The 21,214-nt window shown below is 53.7% G+C and overlaps 2 protein-coding genes across 3 annotated transcripts; both read left to right on the top strand.

Annotated features, from left to right (window-relative positions):
* The first annotated feature begins 89 nt into the window (after positions 1-89).
* Positions 90-9,899, top strand: PXMP2 (peroxisomal membrane protein 2). Its single transcript, XM_081251606.1, has 5 exons — positions 90-364; positions 2,317-2,433; positions 3,941-4,103; positions 6,947-7,066; positions 9,547-9,899. The coding sequence occupies exons 1-5, from the start codon at positions 243-245 to the stop codon at positions 9,613-9,615; spliced, it is 591 nt and encodes a 196-aa protein (XP_081107732.1). The 5' UTR covers positions 90-242; the 3' UTR covers positions 9,616-9,899.
* A 3,948-nt stretch (positions 9,900-13,847) lies between these two features.
* PGAM5 (PGAM family member 5, mitochondrial serine/threonine protein phosphatase) lies at positions 13,848-20,697 on the top strand. Of its 2 annotated transcripts, none has more exons than XM_081252799.1 (6): positions 13,848-14,068; positions 16,435-16,613; positions 17,629-17,754; positions 17,831-17,919; positions 18,034-18,164; positions 19,824-20,697. In XM_081252799.1, exons 1-6 carry the CDS (start codon positions 13,878-13,880, stop codon positions 19,972-19,974), a joined length of 867 nt encoding a protein of 288 aa, XP_081108925.1. In that variant the 5' UTR covers positions 13,848-13,877; the 3' UTR covers positions 19,975-20,697. The 2 variants fall into 2 exon arrangements, with proteins under 2 accessions (XP_081108925.1, XP_081108924.1); XM_081252798.1 differs by having other exon boundaries at positions 18,031-18,164.
* The last annotated feature ends 517 nt before the right edge of the window (positions 20,698-21,214 follow it).

The raw sequence follows: 21,214 nt of genomic DNA, 5'->3' as shown, positions 1-21,214 counted from the left end.
CAGAAGGCTCGATGCGCCCCGCCCCGCCGAGCTCCAATCGCCGCCTGCGCCCGAGGGGGAGGTGGCCGGTTAGGGACTCCCGGAAAAGTGCGCGGAGGCTCACGCCGCGCACCGAGGGGTGTGTCCCGGGAGGCACTGCGGCTCGCGGCGGGGCGGGAAATGCCCGGCCGTCCCCGCCCCTTGCGCCGCACCCGGAGCCCAGTGGGGTCGGTGTCACCGGCCCGCGCTGCGCGGGGAAGGCAATGGCGCCGGCGGCGTCGAAGCTGAGGGCCGAGGCCGACCTCGGGGCATTTCCGCGGCGGGCGCTCGCCCAGTATCTGCGCCTCCTGCGGCTCTACCCGGTGCTCACCAAGGCGGCCACCAGGTCGGCGCGGAGCGGCGGTGGAGGGGACGGGCCCGGGCGGGGGGCGGCCCGGAGCTCGGACGGCCCGGTGACGCAGCCCCATGGGTGCATCCAACGTGGGGGTTTGAGCGTGAAAGGCAAAATCCCGGTGCGTCAAAATGACCCTCCAGAGGCCTTAAATTAACCAGAAAGCTCAGCACGTGCCGTTCTGTATATTCGGTTCCGAACCGTAACTCTTAGACACCCTAAAATGTGGACCCAGTGACCAGACTAAAGGAGTGCACGAGCCGAAGGACCCTGCAGACCTCGGGGCCTCCAGCCCCTCTGCCCCGGAGGTGACGGCCGTCCGGGGTGAATGGGGCCCGGGGGAGAAGTCTGTCACCCGCCAGCCTGCGCGGCGTCCGCTGCTACCTTCCGGCTTGTTAGTACCTGCTCTTGTTTTGAGGACTAGAATGGACTAGAATGGGTTGAGGTGAACGCCTTTAGGAAGTGCGCGGGAAGCCTGGACGGGGTGGGAGGTGTTAAGGCTAGTTTTCTTTGGCAGCTTTGCATGTGGGAGAAAGCTGACACAGCGCCCTCGGTGCTCCGGTTAGGTCGGCCCTTTGATTTGGAGTACTGAGCTTTTTGTGAGACATCCCCCCTGCATTACTTTCAATTAGTCGACTTTTATTAATTTAGCCTTTCATACATGTGCACAGCTGCTTCCTGTGTGGGGAGCATTAGCAGTGATTAAGATAAGTTCCTACCCTGACGGAGCTTGTCTTCTAGTAAAGAAGTAGACAAAAAGCAGATAAATGCATAACACGGATAAAGTGGTCAGGGCAGTTTTTATCTGAGGAGGTGACATTTAAATAGAGGCCTGAGGAAGGAGGGAGCAAAAAAGGAAAGCAGAAGGCAGGGGGCCCAGCGGGTGCAAAGGTCCTGAGGGAGGAGCTAGCTAATCACGGTGGAGTGGAAGGTGGGTCTGGGCCCCTGGAGAACATGAACAGTGAGCAAGGGGGCCGATGAGAAAGAAGTAGCCGAGGACCAGATCAAGAGGCTCCTTACTGTCCCTTTTAAGAATTTTGGATTTTATAGCTTAGAGAGCTTCTCAGGACGCAGCTATAGACCAAGCCTTTGAGCAACTGGGCCTGTCTCCACCTTTTTATTTGAAAATTTTATTGTGATAATTGTAGAGTCACATGCAGTTGTAAGAAATAATACAGGGAGATCCCTTGTATACTTTTCCCAGTTTCCCTCATTGGCAGCATTCTGTAAAACTGTAGTACAGTATCACAGCAAGGACACAGGCATGGATACAGCCCATAGGTCATATTCAGATTCCCCCAGCTTTTCCTGTACTCGTCCATGAGTGAGTGTGTGTTTAATTCCATGCAGTTTTATCACATGTATAGGTTTGTGTATCCACCACCATAGTCAAAATACAGAAAAGTTTCATCATAAGGATCCCTCCTGTTGCCCTTTTTTTTTTTTTTTTTTTTTTTTTTTTTCAGTACACGGGCCTCTCACTGTTGTGGCCTCTCCCGTTGTGGGGCACAGGCTCCGGACGCGCAGGCTCAGCGGCCATGGCTCACGGGCCCAGCCGCTCCTCGGCATGTGGTATCCTCCCAGACAGGGGCACGAACCCGTGTCCCCTGTATCGGCAGGCGGACTCCCAACCACTGCGCCACCAGGGAAGCCCTCCTGTTGCCCTTTTATAACCACATATGGTAACCTTTTGCAAAATTATAGGATAATATCACAATCAGGATATGACACTGATACGACCCACCATTTGGAAATCTTACTGTGCTCCTGTGTGTGTATATTAAATTCTGCCGTCTCCACCTTTTCATGTAGGGACCTCCCATTTCGGCTGCTCTGATAAGGGTTCATCTCTACCCATCCCCAGCATGTTCTTAGAACCACCATGCTAATTATGTGCAAGAACAGATGACCCCCTGCACGTTTTCTGAATACCTCTCTGTCCACAGTGGCATTTTGTCAGCACTTGGGAACTTCCTGGCCCAGTTGATTGAGAAGAAGCAGGAAAAAGAAAACTGCTCTCAAAAGCTAGATGTCAGAGGGCCTCTCAGATATGCCATTTACGGGTGAGTTCCATAAAGGGGCTGGTTTACCCAGTAGCAGGCTAAGTGCGACAAAGCTAGGATATCAAGACCTGGAATTATCTACCTCAGAAAAACAATTTTTTAAAAAGCATATCGAAGTCATCATGGGAGAAAGTCAGAATGGTGGATAACATTAGCTTCACTTATTTTATAGTTTCATTTGGTTTTTGTTTAGAATTGCATGGGTGAGGGTGGCCATCGTAATTGGGCTGAGAAACCTGAGAGCAGATAGCTCACCTGAACCTAAAATCAGACTTCCAAGACCCAAAGACCCTGAAAGAGGAAAACAGACTCAAATATGGCCAGTTAGTTTCTGTTGTTATTTTCATAGCATAAACATCCAGAAAAGAAATACTTACGTATCCTGAAAATTGTCATTTCTTAACCACTTCTTGAATTGCAAAAGCACAGAGATTCAGGAGTTTTACCTATTAAATCCACCCTGAGTTCTCTGGCCAACAATAGTGTTTGTATAGATGGATTATTTTGAAGTCTTTTGCAACAAGAGTGACTTTTTTTCAGTTCAAGATTCACAAATAACATTTTTGTATTTGTAAGCACGCTAACTTGAGTTATCTCAGATTTTTCCATAATGTATTTAAAGTCCTAATCCCCCCAGAGAGGGGGAGTGTTTCAGAATCACCTGGGAGGTCATCCAATCACAATTTTCCATCCTCAAGACTTCCGTTCTCTTCCTCCTGAGAAGCCCGGCCCTGGGCCACTTAACATTCTATGAAAGGGTAGGGAAAGACAGGGGAGAACTGCTTGTTTAAAGACTTTGCACTGTCGCGCTGGCAGGCCCCTGGGCCCTTGCCCGTCTTTTGATTCTGGATTTCATGGAGCCTCGGGTCTGTTGTCCCTCTAGACGTGGTGGCTGGGTTCAGTTCCCTCCCGAGTACTCTGTGCTCTTTGCAATGAATAGCCAGTGCACAGCACCAGGTTTCAGCCCTGATAATGATCCAAGAGAGATTGATGACGAGCTCTGACACCAGGGATGCTTCCATTATTTACCGAGCACCTTCCCTGAGCCAGGCCCTGTTCTAGGCACTGCAGACACAGCAGTGTACAGACAGACACGATCCTGTCTTGTGGTGTTCACCTTCTCGGGGTGAAGAGAGGGCACTATATAACTAAGCAAATGAGACCATGACAGTCAGTGATCGGTGCTCTGAAGAAAATGAAACAGGGCCTGGAGTAGAGAGTGGCTGGGATGGTGGTGGGTCCGTTATTCAGGACAGTCGGAAGGAACTCCCCAAGCCAGCGTGTTGAGAAGGAGCCAGCCATGTGACGACTGGGGTCGGGAACAAGCCTGCTCTGTCGGAGGGAAAAGAGAATGCTTGGAGAGGATTCAGAAAAAGTGTATTTTCCAGCAGGGCCACACAGACCTGTGTGGTCAGTGCTGAGGGCCTCGGGGTTTAGGGTCTGGGCTTTGGGGGTGAAGCTGGCCCCAGGATGGGCGTGTCCAGCTCAGCCCCAGCGCGGGCCTCAGGTTCTTTGTCACAGGGCCGCTGGGTCACTTCTTCTACCTCTTCATGGAGCACTGGATCCCTCCCGAGGCCCCCTTGGCCGGCGTCATGAGGCTGCTTCTGGACCGCCTCCTCTTCGCACCCGCCTTCCTGTCACTGTTCTTCCTCATCATGAACTTCCTGGAGGTTGGTCTCTGCCCCAGCACTCACGCAGGCCAGCCCTTCTCTGGCACAGGGAGGCTGTGGTTGGAACTCAGAGGGTCTGTGAACTTCACACTCAGGCTGACGTTTCACACGGTCCCCTGTGAACGTCAGAAGCAAAGCACAGCCGTATTAGCAGCGCCTGTTGGCCTGCGGCGGCCGTCCCAGAGAGTAGGCTGTCACACGTCCGTCGTCACAGTTACAGCCCAGAGTATCAGTGATGCTTATCACTCCTTACACCTGCTGGCAAGTCTCAGCACTGAATGTGTTAGTGAAGAAGCATATATACTGGTCTGTCGTAAAATTTTCTCTGAATATTTTGATAGCTGTACTTCAGTATAATTGGTTTCTTTGTAGTCCCACACATTTTATTTTATACATTACAAAACACGATTCTGAGAAGTGGGTCCACGGGCTTCACCAGAGTGCCAGAGAGATCCACGGCCCGGAAGTTCCAGCCCCCTAGTGGCCTTGCAGAAGCCTGTGCTCACTCAGGGTCTGGACATCACAAGTGCTCTGAAGAGGCTAACTTACCAGTGTAGACTTAACATCACAACGGAAGACTTGGGAGGTGTGTTTGCCCAACCTCACTCCACTAACCGGCTCCCTCACCATCCCCTCTCCACCTCCATGCCCGAGATGTGTCAGGTTCTGCCCTGAAAGTAATTCGTTCAACCAATCACAGCAGGTGAATGCTTCTCACGTGGGTCTTATTTTGAGACCTCACCTCAAGTTATTAGTAAGGGGAACACCTGTGCTGTCTAAAGTGACCCTGGTGGGCGGTAGAAAAGATGTTTCAACTTCACTGTGATTGCTCAGAGGTAGGAGAAAGTAGAGGGTGCCCATATAAGGAGTGAGGCTACCACAGCAGTTTCTCCTTTTTTCCCTTCCAAATAGGAAGGGAGTATATTTCCATTAGAAAACAAAAACATTTGCCTCTACGTATATGGCAAATGTTACCAAAGTGCATCAAGTACCCACCACACCATGAGACATGCGGGACCACACTGTCCATACGGCACGCACACTCCAGGTGCTTCTGCATCCAGCATTCTGTGATCCAGACGTGTTACAGACTGCAGACCGTTCCACGCACCGTGTGTCTGTCCCTTTTGTGTGAGGATTCCTGCTTGGTTGATTCCTAGAATTGTCCAAAAACGGCTGTCGTTTTCTGTCCTCCCTGCAGTGGTGCAGAATGATAGCATCAGCAGACATTTATTGAGCCTTGTTCCAAGCTCTGCATCCAGTGCTTCAGGCCTTTGAGCCTCACATCAACCCCACCTGACAGTTGAGGAAGCTGAGGCCTTCAGTTATTTGCAGGGTAAACACTGGCCTGAGGTCGTGTAACGAGTCCGTGAGTCAGGATTCAGACACAGGTTTTGTGACTCGAGAGCTCCTAACCCTTGTGGCTTTTTCCTCTGTGTGAAGTTTGTTTCCCTACACTTTATTTATTTATTTATTTATTTATTTATTTATTTATTTATTTATTTATTTATTTATTTATTTATTTATTTATGGCTGCTGGGTCTTCGTTGCTGCGCGCGGGCTTTCTCTAGTTGTGGCGAGCGGGGCTACTCTTTGTTGCGGTGCGCGGGCTTCTCATTGTGGTGGCTTCTCTTGTTGTGGAGCACGGGCTCTAGATGCACGGGCTTCAGTAGTTGTGGCTCACGTGCTCAGTAGTTGTGGCTCGTGGGCTCTAGAGCGCAGGCTCAGTAGTTGTGGCGCACGGGCTTAGCTGCTCCGCAGCATGTGGGATCTTCCCGGACTAGGGCTCGAATCCATGTCCCCTGTGTTGGCAGGTGGATTCTTAACTGCTGCGCCACCAAGGAAGTCCCAGGTGTTTGTTTTTTAACTTCATATAAAGTTAAATTGTTTGTATAAGTTATATAAAGGGTGTTATGGTGGCTTTCTCCATACAGGAGTTTAAAAATTCATGCATTCAAATCTGTCATTCTTTTCCTTTGTAGGCTTCCTTAAAGGAAGGTAATGGAAATATTCTCCTATATTTTCTTCTTCTACTCTTGTGATTTTATTTTGTACATTTTCATAGGCCCAAAGATAATAGAAATATTCTCTTATACTTTCCTCTAGTATTATGTGTTTGTTTTTAATGTAGTGGGAGATATACTTCAGTCTTAGTTTTTTCCACTTAGATAGCAAACTGTCTCATTACCATTTATTGAACAGTCCCCAGTATAGTAAAATGTTAACTTTATCATATTCTCATTCCCATGTGTACAGGCCGTTATCTGGACTCTTTGTTCTTTTGCTGGATTCTGTTCATTTCCACATTTCCATGTTTTGGTTTGTTTTTGGCTGTTGCTACTAGACTTTTTAATTGCCATAATTTTACAGCGTTTTAAAAAATTTCTAGTAAGGTAAGCCTTCCTTTCTTATTCTTTTTCAAGATGGCTATTCTTATGCATTTATCCTGCCAGATGACATTTAGAATCAATTTATTGGGGTCCATTTTTTAAAAGCTCCTGACAACGTTGGATTGGAAATGCATCAGCTTTGGAGATTGTTTTGGAAAGAATTGACAGGTGAGCCATCAGCAGAGCAGTTTGGTGCCCAGACCAGCAGCGTGAGTCACACCATCAGCTCAGCTCTCGGGGGTCATGGGCAAAGGTCACGCGCAGCGTGAGCACTGTTCTGATGATTTTCCTGCTGGATTGTTAGCTCCTTGCCACACCGCTGCTCAAGCACACGTGTGTGCTATGTCCATATAAACGGAACAAACTGCAGTTTTAAAGAAATCACTGTGTCAGGCTTTGGGGCCCCGGTATTGCTCACGGTCTGCGTTTCCCCCTGCATTTCCCCCTTTCCAGGGGAAGGACGCGGCCGCCTTCGCTGCCAAGATGAAGAGAGGATTCTGGCCGGCGCTGCAGATGAACTGGCGAGTCTGGACTCCAGTGCAGTTTATTAACGTCAACTACGTCCCTTTGCAGGTAAGGCCAGCCTGGCACCGCAGGGCCTGAGAGGGACTTCGAGCTCCCCCGAAGCCCACCCCCGCCAGCCTTCTTTTTCTCGAGCCTCAGGGTCACCCCAAGTTCCGGATTCCTTCTGGGGCTTTCCTCTTTGCCCGGAATCGTTACCGTTCTGGATTCTGGCAGGCAAAGTGACATAGAAGGAGGGGCCTCCCAAGTGGTGTCCACGCTGCGCCCTTTCGTCCCGGGCAGTGCTCGGCTTTCTAGGGCTGGATAGCAGCCCGTGCCCACGCAGCTGCGGGAGGGCAGCCTCACCTGCAGGGACGTCAGGGCCACACCGGGGCAGGGCCGGGGGCTCTGAGCCGAGGGTTGGAGCATCTGGGTGGGAACCTCTGCAAGTGGGACCGCGGGCCACAGGCGGGCTGCGGTGAGGCCGCCCTCCGGTTTGCTGAAGGCCCTGCCAGTGTCCACTGCCTCTACACCAAGTACAGCCCATCTGGGTCTGGGTCCCAAGACCACTGCCAGGTGGATGGGCTCACGGCCTAGGTTTATGAGGGCCACGCAGCCAGGATGTACAACTGGATCCTGGGAATCCATTGCTCGCGCCCTGTGCTCCCTCCCTCCCTCCCCTGAGGGCCACACAGAGCAAGCCCTCACCCACCCGCAAAATGCAGGCACGCGGTGTTTCTGCCAGGGTTTTACTGGGGGCTGGGCACATGGGCACCGCCCCCTGCACCAGAGTTCCCTACACCCCTGGAGGAAAGGCGGGAACCAGCATGAAATCCAAGTTCCCAGACACCAGCCAAGCACCAGCCTCTCAAACAGGCCTTTCCAGGGATTCCCAGGCCTCAGGCCTGCCGTCTTAACCCTTTTCTGCACACCATTTAAGTAACCTACCTGAAACTAGCTCATACAGGCTGATTTCCATCCTGCTTTAGGGAGAGGAGAGAAAGAGACCTGGGGCAAGAGCCCCCTTGGGAAAGAGATACCTTGCAAGGGTGGGAAGAGGGAGGGGACGGGCTTGGTAATCACACACACACACAGACACACACACATCCCAAGGGGTAGCAGATAACCAGAGGCAGTGATGGACAGCAGTAGCCGATGCTGCAGGAAGTTAAAGCAAATTAAAAATCGGTCCGTTTCCATTGGCTTTAAAAATGGCCTTCCCAAGAGCAACTTCAGTGGCTCCATGGGGCCGAAGCCAGATGGCTGAGAACTGATGAGTGGGTGGGGAGGTAGAAGATAAACTACAAGTATAAAAAAGTCTCTCGGACGTCTGGGAAGCGGAGGGGAAAATGGCAGTTAGCAGTGGGCCAGGGGAGGAGAAGGCTTTGCAGCTAGGAGAAGAGTGGCCACGCTGCATGCAGGTGGCACCCCGGGCAGCCCCAGTGCTGGGGGTGGGGGGGGGGACTGCAGCGTAAGCAGAGAGGCACTTCAGGTGGAAGGCGCGCCTCCCCTGTGAGCACAGCAGAGAGAGGAGGTCACTGTCCACTGGGGCCCCCGGCCACACCTTGTCTTCCCTCTGGGATGGGGAGGGGTGGGGCAGGCTTGGGGGGATGGGTATTTTGAGGAGAGTAAAGAAGTGGTCACCTCGGTGCTGCGGAGGATAGGAGAGGAAGCTGATTGGAGACGGGGGAGCCAGGAGAGGCTGAAGACTCTTATGTGCAGGGGCCTGGGGCCTGAGGCAGGTGAGAAGGCAGGAGGATCTAGGTTTTTCCAGGGAGTACAACTGAGGAACAAGAAGGGAAGGAAACCAGGGCTACGCACTATGGGTTCTAAGGCATATAGAAGATGAAATAGAGACATGAGAAGACAGAACGGCTGAGGACGTGGAGGGGTCTATGGAAGGGAAAGTAGAGAGGCTGGAAAATGGAATCCTTCTGACTAGCTTAGGGACAGTGCTGCAAGCTTGGGGTTAGAGACTTTCCTAAAAGGTGGTTGCGGGCGAGTGCTTAGGGGGCAGGGAGTTTATTCAACAAATATGTATTGAGCACCTACTGTATGCCCTGCTGCTCGTGACTCTGGGGCTACAGTGACTAATGAGATAGACCAGACTGCTCCTTTCATGGAGCTTATGTGCCTGGGAGACTCAGTAATTGAAGGTGATTTCAGGTGGGAATATGCCTGTCCGATCGTAGAAGCAGGGTAGTGGCATAGGATGGGTTAGAGTGGAGAGCAGGTCGTGGAGCGGTCAGGGAGGAGCCGGGGGAGCCCCCTGCGTGCTGACTGGTCCTGGGGCGAGAGGCTGAGCCAGGAGCTGAAGTGCTCAGTGAAGGAGTGTTTCCCCTGCTGTCCCGTAAACATCATCAGGCAGGGACTGTCCTCCTCTCCCCTCTCTGCTGGGCCCCTAGCACAGTGCCTTGTACGCAGTAAAGGCTCAGCAGATACAGCAGTGGGTGAGTGGACTGACCCGCGACTGAGCTCCGTCCTGGGGGGTGGGTGCCTGATAAGTGTGCCCGGGGCCCTGCTCTTACCGCGGCCTGTGTTCTCTCCGGCAGTTCCGGGTGCTCTTTGCCAACTTGGCGGCTCTGTTCTGGTACACCTACCTGGCCTCTCTGGGGAAGTGAAGATGACCGGGAGAGGTCCTCAGACACACTGACGACGTGGGGGGAGGGGGGCGGGGGGAGGGAGCAGGAACAACCCAGCCTGCCTCTGGATCATGTGATTCAAGATGACCCTAAAATGATGGATGGAGAAACAGAAATCTCTGAATGTCAGAATCCGTTTTTAAAAAGGTAGTCACTGTCCTCAGGTGGTGCTCCCCTAAGAAACCTTAAAATACAGTAGAGATGATTTCACTTCTCACCTTGGATTGAATTAGGATCACAATAAACTATAACGTAGTTTTTCAGTGGTGATTTTAATTTCTCAGAATAATTGCTGTTGCTTTGAAAGAAATGGGTGATCAGAGGACTGCCCTCAGATTTTTTAAAACGTTTAAAAAATTGTGGTAAAATATATCACAATACTGCTGCTTAGCTACCTGGCCCCATAGGACAAGGGCCCCTCTAGACCAGGACTTGCCCTGACCTTCTGAGGCCCTGTATGCCACCCTTTCAGCTGGGTCTGCTCTCCTGTTGTTCATTTACATTAGCCCTCCCTCCCTGCTTTTTCATTCTTAGAACATTCCTTCCTGATTGTCTCCCATCCTTATTTCATGGATACAATATCCCTTGGGATCTTAATTATATATTTTTTGAATTTTTTTCTGTCTCGCATGCTGTTTCTATTTTCTCAGGGTTTTTTGTTTTTTGTATTTTCCCTGTTTGATCTTTGTGTTACCCTATCAGGATTTCCTGAAATGTCTAGTGATCCTTTTCTTTCTTTTTTTTTTTTTTTTTAAGATTTTTTTTTTGAAGTGGAGCATTTTTTAAATCTTTATTGAATATGTTACAATAATGCTTCTGTTTTATGTTTTGGTTTTTTGGCTGAGAGGCATAGCTCCCTGACCAGGGATCAAACCCACACCCCCTGCACTGTTGTTGTCATTGTTGTGCCAGGTCTTAGTTGCAGCTTGCTGGCTCCTTAGTTGCGGCATGGGGGATCTAGTTCCCTGACCAGGGATCAAACCCGGGCCCCCTGCATTGGGAGTGCGGAGTCTTAACCACTGTGCCACCAGGGAAGTCCCTGAAAGTCAAAGTCTTAACCACTGGACCGCCAGGGAAGTCCATGTTGATCTTTTTTTAATTTTTTTAAAATTGATTAATTAATTAATTTATTTATTTATTTTTGGCTGCGTTGGGTCTTTGTTGTGGTGCGTGGGCTTCTCATTGCAGTGGCTTCTCTTGTTGCAGAGCACGGGCTCTAGGCGCGCAGGCTTCAGTAGTTGTGGCTTGTGGGCTCTAGAGCACAGGCTCAGTAGTTGTGGCGCACGGGCTTAGTTACTCCACGGCATGTGGGATCTTCCTGGACCAGGGCTTGAACCCGTGTACCCTGCATTGGCAGGTGGATTCTTAACCACTGCGCCACCAGGGAGGCCCCCATGTTGATCCTTGATTGTGCATCATTGGTTTTTTGGTTTGTTTTTGTTTTTTAAGGATTATTTATTTATTTATTGGCTGTGTTGGGTCTTCGCTGCTGCGCGCAGGCTTTCTCTAGTTGCGGTGAGTGGGGGCTACTCTTCGTTGTGTTGCACGGGCTTCTCATTGTGGTGGCTTCTCTTGTTGCAGAGCACGGGCTCTAGGTGCGCGGGCTTCAGCAGTTGTGGCACTCAGGCTCAGTAGTTGTGGCACACGGGCTTAGTTGCTCCGCGGCATGTGGGATCTTCCCGGACCAGGGCTCAAACCCGTGTCTCCTGCATTAGCAGGTGAATTTTTAACCACTGCACCACCAGGGAAGCCCCTGTGCATCACTGGTAAAGAGTCAAAGCCACTCAGATATTCTTTGGAAGATTCGTGTGCATGGGCTGCACTTGTGAAACCAAAGCCTCACTGTGGGCTGACCAAGCAGGGACCCTTTTTTAAATTTTTTTATTTATTTTTGGCTGCATTGGGTCTTCGTTGTGGTGCGTGGGCTTCTCTTTGCAGTGGCTTCTCTTGTTGTGGAGCATGGGCTCTAGGCGCGTGGGCTTCAGTAGTTGTAGAACGCGGGCTCAGTAGCTGTGGCTCGCGGGCTCTAGAGCATAGGCTCAGTACTTGTGGCACACGGGCTTAGCTGCTTCGCGGCATGTGGGATCTTCCTGGACCAGGGCTCGAACCCGTGTCCACTGCGTTGGCAGGCGGATTCTTAACCATTGCGCCACCAGGGAAGCCCGGGACCCAGTTTTGTTGGGGATCGCCCATTTTCAATAACTGAGGTATTTTCTCCTGGGCTGGTCAGTTTACCTGGAGAGGAATCTTTTCATTTCTTGCCCAGGGTGGGGGGATGGGGCAGGGAGAGTGGTGGCTGTAGGGGAGCATGGTATAAGCGCAGTGGCCAACATCCTTGTGGCTAACTGGAGAAAAGGGGTTAGAGTCCTACTATTAGTATGTGAACTTCATATAATTTCATCTTTATTACTGCAGCCCAGTCTCAGCTGTCAGGTGTTCTCAAATCCAGAGGCCTTCTGGTTCAGATCTTCTGTAATGAAAGTTCTCTAGTCTTCTGCCATGTTGGAGGTGAGGTGGTCACCTGAATACACTGGTGATGGAGGGGATGAAGAGTGCAACCTCTCAGGTTTTCAGTCAGTCCTGCTGTGTCCTCAGAGCTCAGAGGTGGGGCTAGTAACTGTAACTGGCCAGGCTCTGCCAGACTCACCGGAATAGATGAACTTGCTTCTTGGCTTCCCTCAGTGCAGGCAACAGATATTCCATCTCCTCAGATCAATAACAGTCTGATTTCCAGCTTCCAAAATTTTGTCAGCTGATCTCTTGGTTTTGTTTCTTCTGTGGACTCAAGTATGTCCTTGTAGATTTGTCTTTTTAAATTTTTTTGCTATCATTTTAATAAGCGACCTTCTGGAAGAAGGAGACATAAATATATGGGTTCAAGACACCATGCTTAAGCAGAGGTCTGGGTATTTCTGTGGAATACATTCATTCTTCAAAATCCAGAGTGACTTATAAAAATGTAAATCAGATCGTATCACTTCCCCATTTAAAAGTCTGCCAAGGGGGCTTCCCTGGTGGCGCAGTGGTTGAGGGTCCGCCTGCCGATGCAGGGGACACGGGTTCGTGCCCCGGTCTGGGAGGATCCCGCATGCCGCGGAGTGGCTGGGCCCGTGAGCCATGGCCGTTGGGCCTGCGCGTCCGGAGCCTGTGCTCCGCAGCGGGAGGGGCCACAACAGTGAGAGGCCCACATACCGCAAAAAAAAAAAAAAAAAAAAAAAAAAAAAAAGTCTGCCAAGATGATCCAGCAATTCCACTTCTGTGTATACACCCAAGAGAACAGAAAGCAGGGACTTGAAGAGATATTTGCACACCCAGTTCACAGCAGCGTTATTCACAATAGCTAAAACTGGGAAACAACCCAAATGTCCATTGATGGATGAATGGATAAACAAAACGTCGTCCATCCATGCAATGGAATATTATTCATCCTTAAAAAGGAAGGACATTCTGACACATGTTACGACTCGGATGAACCTTGAGGACATTAAGTGACATAATCCAGTCTGCAAAGGACAATACTGTCTGACTCTACTTCTTTGGGGTCCCTGGAGCAAATTCAGAGACAGGAAGTAGGGTGGTGGGTGCCAGGGGCTGAGGGAAGGGGATGGGGAGTTAAGTGTTTAACGGGGACAGAATTTTAGTTTGGGAAGATGAGAAAGTTCTGGAGAGGGACGGTGGTGATACTTGCACAACAAAGAGAATGTGCTTTAATGCCCCTGAGCTGTACACCTAAAAGATGGTTACGATGGTAAATTTTGCGTTATGTGTATTTTGCCACAGTAAAAACAATGCAACCAGCAAACCCTGCGGGAGTTTCCCAGTTCACTTAAACCAGAACCCCAACTCATCTGCGGGGCACGGGTTCCCCCTGGGCTCTTCCCGCATTTGACCCGGCCCAGCCGCCCGGCGCCGGCTTCGGTGCTCCCGTTGCGCCCCCGCCCAAGCGGCTCCCCGGGGGCGCCGCGTGAGCACTAGCTGCTCGAAGGCAGGAACGACTCCCGCCCCGGGCCCCCCGCAGCGGGTCGAGGGAAGGATCTCAGAACCACCTCCCACCACCGGGCTCCGCCTTCGTTCCCGGAAGTCGCCCGCGGCAGGCAGGGCCATACCGGCGACTCCCGCGTCTCCCGCGCAGCCCGGCGGCCGGAAGCACACGCCCGCCGAATCCTGTCCCTTACGGCGCGCCGTCCGCGCCCGAAAGCGCCTGCGCGGAGTCGACGCGGCCCCGCGTGGGACGGGCCGGCATGGCGTTCCGGCAGGCGCTGCAGTTGGCGGCCTGCGGCCTGGCCGGGGGCTCGGCCGCGGTGTTCTTCTCGGCGGTGGCAGTGGGGAAGCCCCGCGCGGGCGGGGACGCGGAGCCGCGCGTGGTCGAGCCGCCGGCGTGGGCGGGGGCCGCGCGCCCCGGGCCCGGCGTCTGGGACCCCAACTGGGACAGGTGCGGGGCCGGCGGCGGGAGCCTTCCCGGGCCCTGGCCGTCCCGGCCGGTCGGTGTGGTCGGTTCAGCGGAGGGGCGGGCGGGGCAGGCTTGCGTGAGGGTTTCTCTTTCGGTTCTGGCCGCAAGGGTGGCTGTGGACGTGGGGCGTCCTTCGACCCCTCTTCTGAGCGCCAGTTTCCTCGTCTGTCCAGGGGGTCGTTTTGAGGAAGGAGCACCGTGATGCCAGGGACAGTGCCTGGCGCCCAGGGAAGCCCGAAGTGGTCGTTTTCAGTCCTAGACGGAGGGCTTGGAGCTGTGTAGGGCTCTTGTCCTTGTTTCCGTCTCCCAACTTCTGAATCCTCAGATTGGGTGACGGCACGTTGGTCCCATATTTGCGATACAGCTGAGACGGCGAGGTGGAGATGGGCCCTGGAAGGGGCCTCCGCGAGGCGGCCTCGCGGGGACAGGACCAGCAGCCATCTTGAGTAGGAACGTGAGGTCCAGGGGTCCCGGTCCCACCTGGCCGCGCGCTGTCAGTGTTCTTATTGAGCCCTTGGAGTGTGGCTTCTGTGATCAGGAAGCAATTTTTAGTCTTACTTAACGTTAATTAATTTAAATTTAAAAACCAGAGCAGTATTGAAACGATAGTATTTTTGGTATGCTGGAGTAAATAAAGTGAGTTACTGAAATTTCACCTGTTTCTTCCTGCTTTGTAAATGTGGCCACTTGGAAATTTTAAATTACGTGTGTTGCCGGTGTTCTGTTTCTATTGGACGGCCCTGCTCTGGGTTGTGGGATGGTTTATCCAGTCCCAGCTCTTCACTCCTTGACACTCTTGAGTGTGGGGCACAGATCCAATATTTATTGCTGGCCTAGTTGTATCGGGAACTTCACAGGTGTTCTTTTTAACCTTTAATTTTTAAAAAGTAAACTTATCTTAGAATCGTCTTGTATTTACAGAAAAATTGCAAAAGATGATAGAGTACCTGTATACTCCACACCTAATTCCCTCTGTTGTTAACACCTCACACTAATATGGGACACTTGTCACAATCAGGGAACCAGTATAGATACGATATTGTTAACTGACGTCCGTACTTTATTGAGATTTCCTCAGTTTTTACATGTTGTCCGTTGTGTCTTTCCGGATCCCACAGGACAGTCAGGCTTTGACAGTTTCTCAGGCTTGACTTGTTTCGATGACCTTGACAGTTCTGAGGAGGGCTGATCAGGGATTTTATAGAATGTTCCTCAGTTGGGATTTGTCTGTTTTTCTCACGATTAGACTGGGATCATATTCTCTTTTTCAAACATCAGTACAATCTTGTGAATTTCTTGGGCCTTTTTAAGGAAACAGAGTCACTCTGAGGTTAAAGGACTGACTGGAGGTAGAGCCGGACTCCAGCCTTGTATGAGGCCAACATGCTGTATTTGCTTGCCAAGTCTAGATTTATGGCAGGGTGAGGGGAGTGGTGTCCATGCTAGAAAGTTCCAGGGCCTCATCCAGTGAAATCTCCAGCCTCTTTCTGAGGAGCCAGGCTTCCTGCATCTGGGCCTGTAGGTTCCAGATGTCTTCTCTGGCTCAGCCCCAGCTCCCACGTGACTGCCAGTGTGGCATCTCGGCCTGGCCATGTTACAGGCACCCCAGGTTCCCCAGGTTCGCACGGCCCAAGCAGAACCCATGAACTCACCATTATTCCCCTCAAAACTCATTCTTCCAGCACTGCCTCAGCTGAGTACATTCTTTTCCCAGCTCTGCCGGTCTCACAGGCGTGTAATTTCTGTTGGCTTGAGGCCCGTGAGCCGTCAGAGTGCCTGTCTTCACCAGACTTGCTCGTGTCTAGCATCTTTGCTGCTGCAGCTCCCTGCCAGCGTTCCAGCAGGGCCATCCAGGGGGTGTCCGTGGTAACGGGAACACTTTCCTCACTGTCCGGTGTGAGGCCCACTATCCCACGTGCTACTAAGCATTGACAGTGTGTTTAGTGTGACTGGGGAAATGGAGTTTTAATTGTATTTAATTTTCATGATTTTGAATTTAAGTAGCCACGTGGTCAGTGGCTACTGTTGGGCAGTACAGCGTCCCCGTCAGCGAGGCCACCCTGTGGGCATTTCCCACCTGCCCTTCCACAGACACTCCTTCCTCCTCTCCGCGTCCCTGGTCCCCTTGCTGTGACTGTCAGTCTCCTCACAAGGACGTGGGCAGCACAATAGCTTCGCTTGTCTGTTCTGTTCACATCCAGCCGCCCAGGGCGGGCCTGGCGCCAAGAGAAGGGGGGCGCTGGCTCCTCCCCTGCGCCTCACCAACCCAGGAAGCCCCTCGGTCAGAAAGACTGGGGGTGACTTGTGAGCAGGGGCACAGGACACACCGTCTTGTATTTCTGCGTCAGGAGAGAACCACTGTCCCTGGTCAACCTGCGGAAGAGGAACCTGGAGCCCGGAGAAGAAGAGCCGGCGTCCAGGCTAGACCACTACAAGGCCAAGGCCACGCGGCACATCTTCCTCATCAGGCACTCCCAGTACCACGTGGACGCCTCCCTGGAGAAGGACCGCACGCTGACGCCCCTGGGTACGTGGCTGGGCCCGCCCGCAGAGGCCAGCCTCCTTGAAGGTGCCCTTGGGGCGCTGGGCCTCTTTGGACCTGTGTCAGGTGTTCTCGGCCCAGATGCGAGCCTTGTCATTATTAGTAATAATCAGCCAAACCTGACACAGGCTTTGAAAACGTCCCCGTTAAGGTGGATCCTGCCTGCAGTCACGAGGCTCTGAGGCGGCTCCGCCCGGTGCCCCGTCTGGCTTGACCTAGTTGCCGGAGAGCCTTCCTCATGAACGGTGGCGGGTCTCAGCCGCCCCCGCGCGGAGTGCGCCTGTGGCAGTTTCTTGCTGCTGTGAATGGCGCTGCCGGGCGGGACCGCCTCGGTCTTTGTGCTCATGTGTCTGTAGGAGAAATTCCTAGCAAGGGAACGCAGGGAGGTTGGAGACAGAGTTTACATTTTAAAAAATCTCTCTGTTGAATGAGATAGCACCCATTTGTGTGAAGGGGCTTGCTGGCCTGTCCTCGGGCTCAGGTGGAAGTAAAGCTGCATCCGTGGTATCGTGCATCCAGCTGAAACTGACTTTCCGAGGGCGTTTGGGCTGGATTCCAAGATACATTTGAGGAAAAGCATTTGTGTTTGCACCCGGGCTGCAGCAGTGCTGAGGCTGGCCGTCCTCACGTGTTAGCACCTGGCGGTGGTGATTAGGAGGCGGGTGGTCACTGGCGCACTGACACCCAGTCTTTGGACAAAGTTGAGTAGGGATGGTGTGAGGGACCCAGAAATAGTAAACAGGACCCCACCCAGACTTCAGCCGGCCTCGGCCATGGCCATTGTCTTCAGTGTTTCTTCTGGACGGGGCTGAAGGTGGCTGGTTTGTCTCATTGATTTTACCTGTTGAAACCTGGCCCCTCCCTTAGGCCTGAGCCCTGGGAGGGGCTGCCCGTCTTGTCCCCCAAACCTAATGGTGCTTGGTAAGGACTGAAGTATTTGTGAAGTAAACAAACAGGGACTCCGGTGACGTGTAATTCTCCAGTGTATTCCACCTTCAAGGTCGTGAGCAGGCGGAACTAACCGGTCTCCGACTTGCAAGCTTGGGGTTGAAGTTTAATAAAATCGTCCATTCCTCCATGACCCGTGCAATAGAAACCACTGACATCATCAGCAAACACCTGCCAGGTGAGTGCCAGCCCCACCCCCCCACCCCCAGGCCAGCTGCTCCTGAAGGGGCGCTGAGTCCTGTGTCTCTCTGCAGGCGTCTGCAAGGTCAGCACAGACCTGCTGAGGGAAGGCGCCCCCATCGAGCCTGACCCCCCCGTGTCTCACTGGAAGCCGGAGGCTGTGGTAAAAACTCCCCCCGGGCGGCCTCCCCGGGGAGCGTCCTCCACGCCACCCCTGGGCTCGCGGTGGCCCGCGCACTGCCTCCATACGGACGATCCCTCCCTCTGTCCCCAGCAGTATTACGAGGACGGGGCGCGGATCGAGGCCGCCTTCCGGAACTACATCCACCGGGCGGACGCCAAGCAGCAGGAGGACAGCTACGAGATCTTCATCTGCCACGCCAACGTCATCCGCTATATCGTGTGCAGGTGAGGCCCCGACGGCGCCCGCGGCCCCGCCTCCCCACCACGGCCCCGCCTCCGGCCTGTGCCCCCAGCACGGCACGGCCCCGCCTCCCGCCCCCCCCCCGCTGGCCTGTGCCCCCAGCGCGGCCCCCCCTCCTCGTGCCTCATGGTGCCCGCCAGGCCCAGCCGGTGGTCTGGTAGAACGGCTTTCTCACGACTGCATGTTTTTGGTGGGAACAGACCAGAATGAGGTGCCCCCCGTGGGCGGCCTTTCCCGGGCGATGCTGACGTGGTCGCTTGGTTCAGGCGCTGTGCGCGGCCGTTCCCGCTGCGAAGTCACACTTTGTAGGAGGCAACGCCAGCGCCCGTTCCCCTGACGTCCCCCGACCGGTTTCAGCACCTGTCGATGGCTCCTGCCCCCGTGGTTGCGCAGTGGTGTTTGCTTAATGGTTTCGTATGTCCCTTTGTTAATTGGAATGTGTGTGACGATAGACCCACGGATCTGTTTTGTGCCGGGTGATAACCCGTGAGCGCGTTAGTCACTGGCTGCTCCAGCTGCTCCTGCGGGGCTCCTGTGTCCGTGGGGCAACCACGTCCCTTCGTCCTGGCACCAGAGGTCCAGGGCCCTCGCAGTGATGCCTGTGCTGAGCCCCAGGCAGAGTCACGGGGGGCCCTGGACCTGGGAAGGCCAGCTGGGTGCTCATGTGTTTGACCACATCCCGCTTAGTGCAGGTGAGGACCCAGCCTCCCCCGGGGCCATTGGAGGTGCTCCGCAGGTGCTTCAGGAGCTGAGGGGGTCCCCCTTCTCATGAGGGCCCGTTCGCTTGCCCTCAGACGCCGCCTGCGTGGCCCGGGGCGAGCAGCCCTGCGCCGGGGGAGCGGGCTGCGGCGCCAGGGTCCCGGCCGGGTTGAGAGCTGCTGGGAGGAGGGGCTGGGCTTCGGGGGCAGCCCGAGCCCGTGTGCCGCTCAGGGCGACTTCGGGGCTGTGTGAACACGGGTCCTCCCGTATCCCGGGACAGCATTGACCCAGTGTTACCGGGGGCGACCCCGGTGCTGAGGGCCGGCCGGAGACGTCGGGGCCGGGAGCAGCCTGAGCCCCCGGGACACGTGAGGGCGCTCTGCTCACTAAGGGCAGTTTTGAAAGCAGTGAGGGTGACGCTGAGCCTTGAAAAAGAAGGTAGCTAGTTCAAGTCGGCAAAACTCTCGACAGAGGAAGTGCCAGCTGGTGGCGAGCCCCAGGGATGCGGCCTGTCCACCCCAGCGTCCTGGGGCACAAAGGGGTCTGGTGGCTCGGACGGAGGCCCTAGTCCTACTGGGCTCTTCAGCAGATACTAACTGTGCCTAAGCAGCGTTAAGGGCGTGGAGATGCCCCTGGGTTGTGGGTTGCCCCTGCCGCACCGTCTGGCTGTCTCCGTCCCCTTCTGGTGACACTGGAAGAACAAATTCCGTTGCACGCGTTTGGCGACTAGCGGGTTTGTGACGCACGTGCACAAGCCTCTTCACTTGGGTCGACCCCGTCCCTGGTTTGATTGACGGGTTGGCATCCACCCGACAGCTCCTTCCTCTGAGAGACCCCGTTTGAAAATGGGAGGGGCTTGCAGGTGTTGGCCCCAGCCCCAGGGAAGCCCCCTGAGGCCCTGTCACCTGGGGTGGGCCCTTCCCAGCCTGTGCTCTCTCCTCCAGGGCGCTGCAGTTCCCTCCAGAAGGCTGGCTCCGCCTTTCCCTCAACAACGGCAGCATTACCCACCTGGTAGTCCGGCCAGATGGCCGAGTGGCTCTCAGGACCCTCGGGGACACGGGGTTCATGCCTCCTGACAAGATCTCCCGCTCCTGAGGGCCGCCTCGAGGCCCCGCTCTCCTCCTCAGCCCCCCTGCCGGCCTGGTGTGGGTGCCACCGAGACCGCGGGCTCCTCCCCTGCCCCCCCACCGGCCGCTCCGCGGGGCCAGGGCTCCAGGGCTCCAGGGCGCAGCAGCTGGAGAGAAGGATCCACAAAGCGGCGCTGCAGCGCTGAGCTCCTGGCCCGGGATGGAGAAGGGAAGCACTCAGGTCAGATCAGCTTCGTCTCTCGCAGTGTCTCTGCCTCACTCTCGTCCACCAGGATGAGCCTGTGGGGTCTAAGCAGGCCTGTTTCAGGGACTGGACGAGGCCCCCAGATGCCGTCCCCGCAGGGACCGCGGCAGACGCCGCAGCGAGCTGTCCGTCAGCAGAGCCCGTCAGGCAGGAAGAGGTGGGCGCCAGCGCTTCTTCCATTCGTAACTTATTTCGCTGCTTTTTACACTCTTTTCATTTCCTAGAACTCTTTGTCACTTAAGCTTTCATCGATAGAAGATTTTCTTCATCTGGTTCTTGGTTTGAAAACCCATTTCTCACTCCCGAGTCATACAGCCCTGACGCTGTTGGATCTGAACTCACGTGTGTTGCTAGGCCTTTCCGACACAGAGGAGGGGCACCTTGGCAGGTGAGGGATGTGACTGACCTGCTGCTCTTGTGGGAGGGGCCGGGCAGTGACGGGCCAGGAGGGGCCCTGTTTCAATAAAGTGTCTGGCTGACATTTCAGTCCTTGTTTGCCTGTGGCTGGCTATTAATCTTTTATGCTTGTGGATTAAAATATTTAGATACAACGTGTCCATCCCAAACCTCCGTTTATTTAGGAGGAAGTACAATTTCTATGAAGTGGTTATGAACATTTTTTGCAATCAGTGCAACTAATTGGGATATTCGATCCATTTCTGTCAATTTTGGAAATAACTACAAAATGAAATTGTGTTTTACTGGTTTTTCAAAGTACTAATTGTGAATGTTTTAAAGGAAACAGGAAGCCCCAAACTTGCTGAGATAGTTTCAGCAGAAAGCTCTTTTCCCCAGTATTTTGTGCACCCTGGGCTGACCGTTTTGCAGGGTGTCTGCCCACGAGGGGCCTCAGTGAGAGGCCCTAACCCAGGACAGTGAGCTTGGTAAGTAAAAGCAGCAAGCACATACATACCATTCTGTCGAAATAGTTCAGACAAGTTATCCAGGGGCTGTGCTAATGTCTGAGACCAGAAAAGCCAGAGGCGGCACCAGGTGTCTGGCC

Source organism: Mesoplodon bidens (assembly GCF_964165515.1).
Source record: "Mesoplodon bidens genome assembly, chromosome: 13".
Lineage (NCBI taxonomy): Eukaryota > Metazoa > Chordata > Mammalia > Artiodactyla > Ziphiidae > Mesoplodon > Mesoplodon bidens.
Note: the sequence above shows the minus strand (reverse complement) of the source record. Positions and strands in the feature narration are given on the sequence as shown.

Coding starts and splice junctions, on each gene's coding strand:
- PXMP2 (XM_081251606.1), top strand. CDS start 243: ATGGCGCCGGCGGCGTCGAAGCTGAGGGCCGAGGCCGACCTCGGGGCA. Junction 2,434..3,940: donor CTCAGATATGCCATTTACGG/GTGAGTTCCATA, acceptor CGCGGGCCTCAG/GTTCTTTGTCACAGGGCCGC. Junction 4,104..6,946: donor TCATCATGAACTTCCTGGAG/GTTGGTCTCTGC, acceptor CCCCCTTTCCAG/GGGAAGGACGCGGCCGCCTT.
- PGAM5 (XM_081252798.1), top strand. CDS start 13,878: ATGGCGTTCCGGCAGGCGCTGCAGTTGGCGGCCTGCGGCCTGGCCGGG. Junction 16,614..17,628: donor CCGCACGCTGACGCCCCTGG/GTACGTGGCTGG, acceptor TCCACCTTCAAG/GTCGTGAGCAGGCGGAACTA. Junction 17,755..17,830: donor CATCAGCAAACACCTGCCAG/GTGAGTGCCAGC, acceptor GTCTCTCTGCAG/GCGTCTGCAAGGTCAGCACA.